Source organism: Mizuhopecten yessoensis, unplaced genomic scaffold (assembly GCF_002113885.1).
Source record: "Mizuhopecten yessoensis strain PY_sf001 unplaced genomic scaffold, ASM211388v2 scaffold6307, whole genome shotgun sequence".
In the NCBI taxonomy this organism is placed as follows: Eukaryota; Metazoa; Mollusca; class Bivalvia; order Pectinida; family Pectinidae; genus Mizuhopecten; species Mizuhopecten yessoensis.
The window spans coordinates 48,377-59,318 of record NW_018406484.1 but is presented as its reverse complement, the minus strand read 5'-3'; the positions used below and the strand labels follow the sequence as shown (position 1 = coordinate 59,318).

The 10,942-nt window shown below is 35.2% G+C and overlaps 1 protein-coding gene across 2 annotated transcripts; it reads left to right on the top strand.

Annotated features, from left to right (window-relative positions):
* Nucleotides 1–692: 692 nt before the first annotated feature.
* LOC110451940 lies at nt 693–6,865 on the top strand. Of its 2 annotated transcripts, none has more exons than XM_021500171.1 (5): nt 693–923; nt 2,393–2,716; nt 3,294–3,429; nt 4,150–4,392; nt 5,770–6,865. In XM_021500171.1, exons 2-5 carry the CDS (start codon nt 2,394–2,396, stop codon nt 5,881–5,883), a joined length of 816 nt encoding a protein of 271 aa, XP_021355846.1. In that variant the 5' UTR covers nt 693–923; nt 2,393; the 3' UTR covers nt 5,884–6,865. The 2 variants fall into 2 exon arrangements, with proteins under 2 accessions (XP_021355846.1, XP_021355847.1); XM_021500172.1 differs by having other exon boundaries at nt 695–923; nt 3,312–3,429.
* Nucleotides 6,866–10,942: the final 4,077 nt, after the last annotated feature.

Here is a 10,942-nt window from a genome sequence, read left to right as displayed (position 1 = left end):
TTTACCATTGGATTCTATGTTAATTTACTTTTTTTTCAATATTTTTTGTGACATTGTTTGACATCTAATTCTGATCAAACTTGACATCCTGCATGCTTGAGATTTATCTGGCAGTGTTTCCTCTGGTAATATATTTATATTATTATCCGTGACTCGTATCACTTTTCATCCCAGCATAAAAGTCCCAACATTGACATTATTCCCATAGACACAATGTGCCATGATGTAGAATATATTTTTACCGTTATGGTCAGAATTCTATCAAATGGAATTATATGAATAAAAGAAAAGCGCTAGATAATTATGCAGTTTTGCACCGAATTTCATTTATTTTTTAAGAAAAAGTAAATTAACATAGAATTCAATGGAAAAATGATGTCACATATGAAACGTACGGCACTGCATGTATGTCTTTGGATCTCTTAATTGTCTTCTAATAATTGTTTACTCGTTTTTTTTTCTGGCCCTAATGTAACTAGTCGCTAAACTTCTATGCAATTACGTGGTATGTAGCTATAGGTATATGTATTGTGATATTAGGCGTAAGGCTTTCGGACAAGTGTATCTTAGGTCGGGACTGGCGGGTCTGGTATGTGTATTAGCCGACATCACGCAGATCTGATACACAGCTCCAATAAACACGCAATCAAGGGAAACAACCCGTATTACCAATCACCTCATTTCTGAGAATCAATCAATAGTATGCATTGTTTACCAATGTTCCATACAGATGTACACATATAATGAAGCCTCTGACACATTGCATCATTAGACTTGTTTAGACATGTGGACCGTGGTCTATTTATAGACCAAAACATTGCTTATGTAATACGGGAATTTCCGCCAAGTTAAGAGCAGTTTGTTTTGGGCGCCATATTGAAAAGTTGATAGTGCGAAGAAAAGTGATAAACTGGTTCAAAGAAGTAAGTTTGATCATGTTTAGAGCTGCGATTTATGATTATGTATATTGAACGTGATGGGGATGATAAGTAAGACTTTTCAAATGAGTTAAATCTTTGATGTTAAGAGGTGCAAAATTTGTCAAAGTGATCGAAAGATTGAACGTGTCACGTTTGTAACTCGCCTTTGTTAAGAGTTTTGCACAGGTTTAATCAATGATAAGAAAACTATTTGAGAATAGACCTATAACCCAACAAAACTTTCATCTATATTTTTCATTATCTATTTTCACTTTATTCCGTAATGACTTGGTGTCGATGAGCCGTAAACAGGTAATTTCTATTTATAAATCAATAATAAACGAATCAAAATAATAAAAAAATAGTTCACTGAGTACCCTACTGTGCTTGTAATGGCGATTTAGGCCTCTTTTACTTAGTATAACTATATATCGCAGGTGTGGACCACACATCAGAGATGTAAAACTATATATCATATAGGTGTATCATACAACAGGGGTATGAACTGTGTCACATGTGTGAACCCTTAAATCACTAATGTAAGCCCATATATCACATGTTTGAACCATTAAGTCGCATGTGTGAGCCTTACTGTTAGCTGTTTATCACACTCACAGCTACTCTGGTGTCACTCACTCTTTATATTACAGGAGGTGTGAATATGTATTATATATCATATTNACATGTTTGAACCCTTAAATCACTAATGTAAGCCCATATATCACATGTTTGAACCCTTAAATCACTAATGTAAGCCCATATATCACATGTTTGAACCATTAAGTCGCATGTGTGAGCCTTACTGTTAGCTGTTTATCACACTCACAGCTACTCTGGTGTCACTCACTCTTTATATTACAGGAGGTGTGAACATGTATTACATACCATATGACACCTGTGATAATCACAGGTGTGAACATGTAATCTTTATCATATGACACCTGTGATTATCACAGGTGTGATAAGCCACGATCACAAGCAGTAGGTTACGATCTAGAACATGTTTATATATATATTTATATAGATGTGATATCTTTATTTTTCTGATTCATATATTTCTGTGTAAATAAAGAATCCCATGGCATTCATTGCTAATTCAAGAATCACATGGCATTCATTTCTCTTAATTTAGGATCTATACATAATATCATGAAAACATCTGAATGAAACACTAGTATATATCCTCTGGAAATGGTACAAGAAATTTCACACTAGGGAATTTACGAATAGCTGGATTAGCTGAATCAGTTCATGGGGAACTATATAGGAATCCCCGGTCAGGGAGCATAACCTGACATATATACAGGAAACCAATATCGATAAAACACACAGTAGGGTACATGGATCGACTTTCAGCATACATTGTATGTATAAAAGTGCATGGAGAGACTGAAAGAGTAATATGGGATGTGAATATGAGAAATTGCTTTATATGTCTATCTCAGCTTACATTTTGATATAATGTTTTCAAGCATGAATACCGACATGGAAGGTGATGGTGGTCAGCTGAATGAAGACGGTCCCGATGGATCTGTGCTCCGGCAAAGAAGGAGACACAGATCATTTACTGAGAAACGGCGAAACTCCATGAATCTAACACCTTTAGTTATGCCAGGAAATGAGTCCGGCTCTTTCAGTGGATTCAGTTTCCCGTCACGTTTTGGCAGAAAGGAAGACATTAAAGGGGAGAGCAAGGAATTGTTTGAACATTTTGTTTGTGATGAGATAAGCAGGGAACACCTGTATGTACCTGATGACTGGGCCTCGTCAACATTGTCAGGATGCTCAGGAATAAGGTGATTAGCGAGGAACAGGTCTTCAAAAATCTATTAAGTCTTATGGAGTTTGGTAATCTGTTAAGGTTTGTTTCTTTATAGCAACAAAACTGTGTATAAGCTTGTTTCAGATATTGATATATAAATGATAGTAAACCGTAGATTTCAATTATAAGTAAAACAAAGAGAAAGACAATTTGCACATGACTTGTGAAAACATGGAATGTTCCATTATTGTATTGTGTCCCGATTAATTAAAATAATGTTTTTCCACCACAGAATCATATAGAACTGACAAATTAAAACCCATGTCAAGTAAACGTCAAGTAAACACTTACTTTACTGTCATGACCATTGTGTTTTTCAAATCAGTACATTAGTTTCCCTCTTTGATTCCAAGACAGTTAATGGTATTACATGCTAACAAACATGTATTATCGAATAGTATTGTATTTTGATAAAGCAGTGAATGCTCTCAGACTATGAGAAATATTTGTGTCCAAGATTTTGAGGTGAACATAAAGGAAGGATCATCATCTTATTAAGGTTGACGTAGCATGTCTACAAAAGATTAGTCAACTAGCAATGTTAATTTTAGTATTCCTTTCCACTTCAGTACCCCACAGGGTTATAAAAATCCTACATGGGCAAAATATGGTCGAGAGCTGAGAGTAATGGCCGATGAATTTGCCCAAACCAAGGAACGGCAGCATATAAAAAAACGAGCTGGAGGTGTAAGTTTCTTTTGGTGTTAAAAGTTATAAAATTAGCTCACCTGAACATCTTCGCTAGCCAAGTGTTCGCTTCGTATACACTCCACTTATGTAATTGGAGTGTATACGAAGCGAACACTTGGCTAGCGAAGATGGGTCTGAAGGACTTAACCCAGTCTCCCTACGTTAGAAATGAAACTACATTTAGGCATGATATTTATGTAAATGGTATGAAAACAAAAGCTCAAATACAAGATTACAAGTGAGGTCAGAATACAAAGAAGAAGAAAAAGTGAATTTGTAATTGTAAATATATGTATGAGAAAGCTTAAAGTTGAACTTTTTCCCAGTATCTGGGTCTGATTATATCATTTAAAGTATAACCCCCAAGGATATGATGCATTTTCATACTCCTTGGAATATAGGATTAAATTAAAATTTGATTGGATCTCGTCAATCTATGTTGGGTGGCGCAGTGGATAGCACACTTACCTTTCACCAATACGACTGGAGTTTGATTCCCAGATCGGATGTGAAATGGTATGGGGTCACCTGCCTGACCACGTGGGTTTTCTCCTGGTTCTCCGGTTTCCTCCCACATTAAGATCCCCCGTGCGCTAACATCCAGGCCAACAAGAGTGATCAATATAAGTTGAAGTAACCTGTTTCATAATTGTTGTTAAAGAAATGAAGTTAAGGTGTAATCTATGCTTTTTAATTTTTCGTTTCTTTATTGTTCAGGTGAACATGAATTCAGCTACCTATGAAAGCTTCAGTGACATGTTATCGGAGCTATTTTTTAGCGAAAGTATTTCCACAGCTATAACGAGGGAGAGACTTGTTGTCCTCTTCTTCTTCTGTTCTGATATTGTAATCCGCTCTTTGAAAGCTAAAGCCACACACTTGTTTAAAAAGTTCATCGAGTGGTCGACACAGTTCATAACTAGTAAAGTGGCTGAGTGGATAGAGAGGCTCGGAGGCTGGGTAAGAATTCAATTTTCAAGATAAATTACTGAATGAAATAATAATTTATAAATTGCACCAGGGCACTGTGAACAATGGAACTTTTAATTTGTACGTTCACATCAACATTAGTTCTATTTTCAGTGGACATACAATACCAAACCGGTTGTACCAGTATATATGTGTTTATATGTTATGCAGAGGGTAAACAAAGATACGTCTAATTGAAAAGTTGCCTAGTTTTTAGCTCACCTGGCCCAAAGGGCCAAGTAAGCTTTATATGGCATGGTGCGGCATCCATCGTCCGTCCGGCGTCAATTTCTTTCTTTAAACAGCTTCTTCTAAATAACCAAGAGACCCAGGCTGATGATATTTGGCCAGTAGCATGGTGGGATGAAGGGCTACCAAGTTTGTTCAAATGAATGACCTTGAACCATTTTCAAGGTCACATGGGTCAAATGTCTTAAAATCTTCAAACAACTTCTTCTCAATAACCAAAGGCCCAGGGTACTGAAATTGGGCCTGAAGCATGCTTGGATAAAGGACTACCAAATTTGTTCAAATGAATGACCTTGACCCACTTAGGTCACAGGGGTCAAATATGTTAAAATCTTCAAACGACTTCTTCTCAATAACCAAAAGGCCCAGAGTACTGATATTGGGCCTGGAGCATGCTGGGATGAATGGCTACCAATTTTGTTCAAATGAATGACCTTGACCAACTTTCAAGTCCACAGGGGTCAAATGTCTTAAAACTTCTTCTTATAACCAAAAGGCCCAGGGTACTGAAATTGGGCCTGTAGCATGCTTGGATAAAAGGCTACCAAGTTTGTTCAAATGAATTACCTTGACCCACTTTCAAGGTCACAGGAGTCAAATGTCGTAAAATCTTCAAACCACATCTCCTCAATAACCAAAAGGCCCAGGGTACTGAAATTGGGCCTGTAGCATGCTGGGATGAAGGACTACCAATTTTGTTCAAATGAATGACCCTGACCCACTTTCAACCTAATGACCTTGTTCGACATTCAAGGTCACAGGCGTCCTATGTTTAAATCTTTTGATAGGTTTTTACGAATCAAACACTGATATTCTGCCTGTAGCTGTATTTAAGTCCACTTTTAAGATTACCAGTGTGAGATTAATACCAGGTGAGCGATGCAGGCCCATTGGGCCTCTTGTTGTGTTAACCTGGAGAAAATAATAAAATAAGTCCTTTGATACTACTTGGTACTGTTTTGATGATCACAATGATTTAAAGTTCAATGATTCCATTTTACTCTTTGTCAGTTTTTCAAGTAAATTGTTTTGTATGACAACTCCAGATTGAGGCAAAGTCCTGTGATCTGTTAACTGTTAAGTACTGTTTTAAAGAGCTTTTTATTTGGTTTATTTCAGGGTACTGTTATGAGGACATCTGGACGTCTCTTCACTAACATTTTAATGATCAGTGCTTGTGTCTTTGTCGCGTTTGCGATAGGAAGGGTTATCATCCGCAGGAACTCTGGATAGGACGTACAGACCTGTTAATCACACAGGTCTTACAGTATGCATGCTACAGACTGACCGGTGAATACTAAATACACTGTCCACCACTGCACACATGGCGTCAGGATGGTCAACATTGTGAGCAGTACTAAGAGGAATGAAGAATGTTTATGTATGGTACTTTCACTGGGTTTCCCATAACAAATGAATGACATGCATGTTAAAAATAAGTCATGATCAAGTCCTGAACAGATTTAGCACTATCAACCAACAACAAAAATGAAATTATTTTTGAAGAAAACAAATTTATGGTACCAGATTTTTGATTAAACATTGTGGCTGATACAAGCTAGTTTAAGTATTGAGGTGTTCAGCTCTCAGGTATTTCACCAACATACTACAATGTAGGATCAGCTGGTAGCGGTTGATTTCCATAAGAACTTTTTTTCCAACACTTTAAAATTTAAAGCACAAAGTGCACAATAATTTTTGAAGGCAATTTTATTCAACATTATCATGTAAGTAATAAATTTGTAACGCTGCAAAAGCGCAAGAAAGAATCGAATGATATGTTATTGGTATACAGTGGAGTGGATGAAGTTTGGAAGGTACTTATCCTTCTACAGGCATTTGATCCTACCCTAGAATGCTCACAGAATATAAACTGTATAATTCCTACTTGTAATATATAATTAAAAACATGACAAAACAGTTCTGATATTAAATTTTTAATTGAAATGACTTTAACTGTATGACAAGTTTCAATGAATTATCAATTTCCAACTTTTTAATATTTCTGTTTGTGTGTCAAAAAAGGTATCCTGATTGTAAATTCTATATTTTTCACTTCAGAAACAATTAAAAAATCTTTCCGTTGAGAGTATTTTTATAAGAAGAGTTAATCATAAATTATTTTTGTCATCAAAAGCTGTATATATTGAACAAATTGACCTAAATTTTAACATGAACACTAAATCCAGATAGGTGATATATTCTTGATAGCTTTGAAAGAAAAGACTTTGCTTCACCTGTCCTGTATTTAACTTCTGTGCTAATTTGTTTTCTGTAAATAATGTTGTCGAGAGGGGCCAAACAATATTTTAATTGATGGTATAAATGTTACATGAATTGATGTGTTGATGTCCTGTCTATGTTTGTAAGTTTAGGTGGGCTTTTACAGATTTATACTTTAGGAGTATGAAGGTGTTTTACCAAACCTTGTGAATGGCTGTATAGTACAGCATAACAACCTGCCTAAACTGAATCTTGTATAATACAGCAACCTGTATGTATAATACCTTCACACGAAGCCTTTCCCTATACATTTGTATGAGACTGGAACTTGTATGAATTTAGTTTGAAATAGTTCTGATAAAGTGTTTTGTTAAGAAAGGTTTCATTTTACTATTGGTTAGACTTGGGTTCACAGTCTAGTTTTTTGGGTGACTATCTCACAATAGTTAGTAAACATAGGATTAGGGAACTTCTCAGTTACGATTAGCTCATGGTTTTGTGACAATTTGCATGTACAGTGTATTTGAAATAAATGTAGGCTGTTTCACCAAAAAGTGTTAAAGCTCAAAAGTTTGTGTGGAAATATCTCTGATATCAGCTTAGTAGTGAAGAGTTTAACAATGATATAGCCTGTTACATGGTGTGAAGCTCCTAAACATAAAAAAGTGCTAGAAAACTATGTGTATTTGTATACATGTACATTATGTATCTACTGTTGTACAAGTCCCTTATTAATCCAGTATACGCAACCTTGCCATTTTAGACACTATGGCTTCCCAAACAGTTTGAAATAATATATTCCCAATATCTATTAGGGAAAAACCTATTTTGTTTGTCTCCTGACACTAACAGTAAACCTAGCTAATCTGAAGTGTCCGGAGTGTCACTTTTCTGCAGATATCATTGTCAAGATACAAAACATTAAATTGATCATTTGCTTAAATTATAGTTGACGAATCTCTGATTTCATGTTATCTATACATGTATTTGAAAAATACATACAAAATATAGGAAGTGATTGGGAAAATATTTATGTGATAACTAGAATGTGGTCATTTTGTCCGTTGAACCGGACATGACAATCTAGTCTGTTTAAAGATATCACCATGCAATGGTAAAATAGTACAACACTGTATATTTTGCATATTTTTTCTTTTACTTAATGCTATGAATTATGTTATAGTTGGTTAAAATTTAATTTGTGTACTTTACTCTTAGTTTATTTTTGTCATGTTAGTCACTTAAGAAGTGATATTGTATGCAATTTATACATAAATCTGATTTAATTTGATTTTTAGCTCACCTGGTCCGAAGGGCCAAGTGAGCTTATGCCGTGGCGCGGCATCCGTCGTCCGGCGGCCCGCGTCAATATTTTGCTTTAAACAACTTCCTTCTCAATAACCAAAATGCCCAGGGTGATGATATTTGGCCAGTAGCATGCTGGGATGAAGGGCTACAAAATTTGTTCATATGAATGACCTTCACCCATATTCAAGGTCACAGGGGTCAAATATGTTAAAAACTTAAAACAACTTCTTCTGAATAACCAGAATGCCCAGGGTGATGATATTTGGCCAGTAGCATGCTTAGATGAAGGGTTACAAAGTTTGTTCAAATGAATGACCTTCACCCATATTTAAGGTAACAGGGGTCATATATGTTATTTTTTTTTTAAATAATTTCTTCTGAATAACCAAAATGCCCAGGGAGATGATATTTGACCAGTAGCATGCTGAGATGAAGGGCTGCAAAGTTTGTTTAAATTAATGACCTTCACCCATATTCAAAGTCACAGGGGTCATATATGTTAAAAATCTTTAAACAACTTGTTCTGAATAACCAAAAGGCTCAGAATGTTGATATCTAGTCAAGTAGCATGCTGGGATCAAGGACTACCATGTTTGTTAAAGTGAATGACTTTGACTTATATTCAAGGTCACAGGGGTCAAATTTGTTTAAAATCTTTAACGACCTCTTCTGAATAACCATGGGTCCCAGAATGTTGATATTTTGCAAGTTGCATCCTGAGATGAATGGCTATAAAATTTGTTCAACAAAATGACCTTGTTCGACTTTCAATCACAGGGGTGAAATGTTTTAAAAACTTTTAACAGGTTCTTTTGAATGAATTTTAATTTTAAATACTGATATTTTGCCTGTAGCTTTATTTTAGATCACTTTTAAGGCTACAACTGTGAGATTTATACCAGGTGAGCGATGCAAGCCCATTGGGCCTCTTGTTAGAACTTTATCCTATGCTTAGTTTTGATAATTTTCTTGTGAAAGTTGTTTTGAGAGATTTTGTATGTATGTACACCTTTTCACAAGAGGCCAACCTAATAGAGGGCCACAGCTGTCTTATTGGAGCAATTTTAAGTGTCCATGTTTTTGCCACTAAAATTTAATAAGACTTGTCAAAAGAAAATTCAATTGGACCTATCAAAAGGACCACCTGCATGTGCACATGCCATTAAAGACCGCATGTCATTCATAAGGATGTTAGAGAGAAGGTGATAAGATTTATTATGTCTCCCCTTCAAATCGCAACTTGTCCGGGCCATAACTTTTAAACCGTCAAAGATATCTTGATAAATCTTTAGGTATGCATGCATCACCCACAGAAGGTTTTGTGCCCCACTATATACAGAGTAATGGCCCTTTGTTTATTTTTAATACCGAAGTTTGTCCATGACATAACTAATCAACCATTTAAGATATCTTAATCAAACTTGTAGAATACCTGCATCACCCACAAAAGGTGTGCAGTGCACTGGAATTAGGTCTTGTGCGTCACTATATACAGAGTTATCTCCCTTTGTTTATTTTAATACGGAAGTTTGTCCGGAGCATAAGTTCCATGTTATTTCACCTACGTTGACCAAATTTGCCATAGTTTTAATGTATCTTGGGAAGTAGGAGTGTCGTATTCTAAATACAGGTCTCGTACCCCACTATATAAAGAGTTATGGCCTTTTGTTAATTTTTTATACCAAAGTTTGTCTATTGGCTAATAAGGGGAGACATATGTTTTTGTTCACAAAAACAAAATTCTAGTTATCATACAGCAGTTTGTTTTTGTATTAGGTTAATACACATATTCCCTTGATATGGACAATCATTTGAGGTGGAAAGGTAGTGAGCGAAAGATACAACTAAAAGTAATTGTACCTATATCATTGATCTCAAAATAGTGTATAGTACAACTTAATGTAAAGGTTATAATTGTAACGAGAAATTTAAGTTGGTTTGCAGCCAAAGAATGATAGTCAGACATTGTGTTCATTCCATATTAGGTACTTTACAGTTAATTCTAATTTGAGCATTGTTTCTATTAACCTTATCCACATGATTTGATATTCAGTAATATATATAGATGTTTAGGATGTAAGCTTTATATAATTACTGATTATTAAGAATATACAATTTTTCTGGCGAGAAGACTTAATCATCAACACAACATTGCTTCAAACGTTTGACAAACATTTTATTGTATTTATTTTTGTCTCAAAAGAATACATCCTTAACTCCTTGCCCAGTGCAAGAATATATATATATACATAGCCCCAGTACAAACCTAAATGAAGTTCCATGAAAATTGATATGTGAGTGAAAAGTGTTTCTTGAGTAAAATTTTCTTAACTTCAAGATTTTTCCTTTAACTTAATGTTTTCCTAAGCAAAGTTAAGAAACTTGAACATTTGTGAAACTACAGCTTAGCCACTTTGTATTGAATTATAACAATCCACCAATATCAACATTATTTCCCTGACAAACATGTATCAACACTATCTCTAGGGCACTGTTTTAGAATTAAATTCTTTCTAAAGAATTTGTTTGGTAAAAAACTTATAAAAGACAATATTACAATTCCATGTTCCTTTGGTGGTTTAGTTTACCAAAAAAAACGGGCTTCAAAAGTCTCATCTATTGAGATTGTGTAGAAACAATGAGAGGTGTCGATAAAGTAGACAAGTCCAAAAGTGCATTCAGTTGAGTGTGGAAGGTGTTATTGTCAAAACGCACTTAAACAGGGCTAATTGTTAAATCAGGTTTTAACGCCTCCTCTAAA

Coding starts and splice junctions, on each gene's coding strand:
- LOC110451940 (XM_021500171.1), top strand. CDS start 2,394: ATGAATACCGACATGGAAGGTGATGGTGGTCAGCTGAATGAAGACGGT. Junction 2,717..3,293: donor TCAGGATGCTCAGGAATAAG/GTGATTAGCGAG, acceptor TGTTAATTTTAG/TATTCCTTTCCACTTCAGTA. Junction 4,393..5,769: donor TAGAGAGGCTCGGAGGCTGG/GTAAGAATTCAA, acceptor GGTTTATTTCAG/GGTACTGTTATGAGGACATC.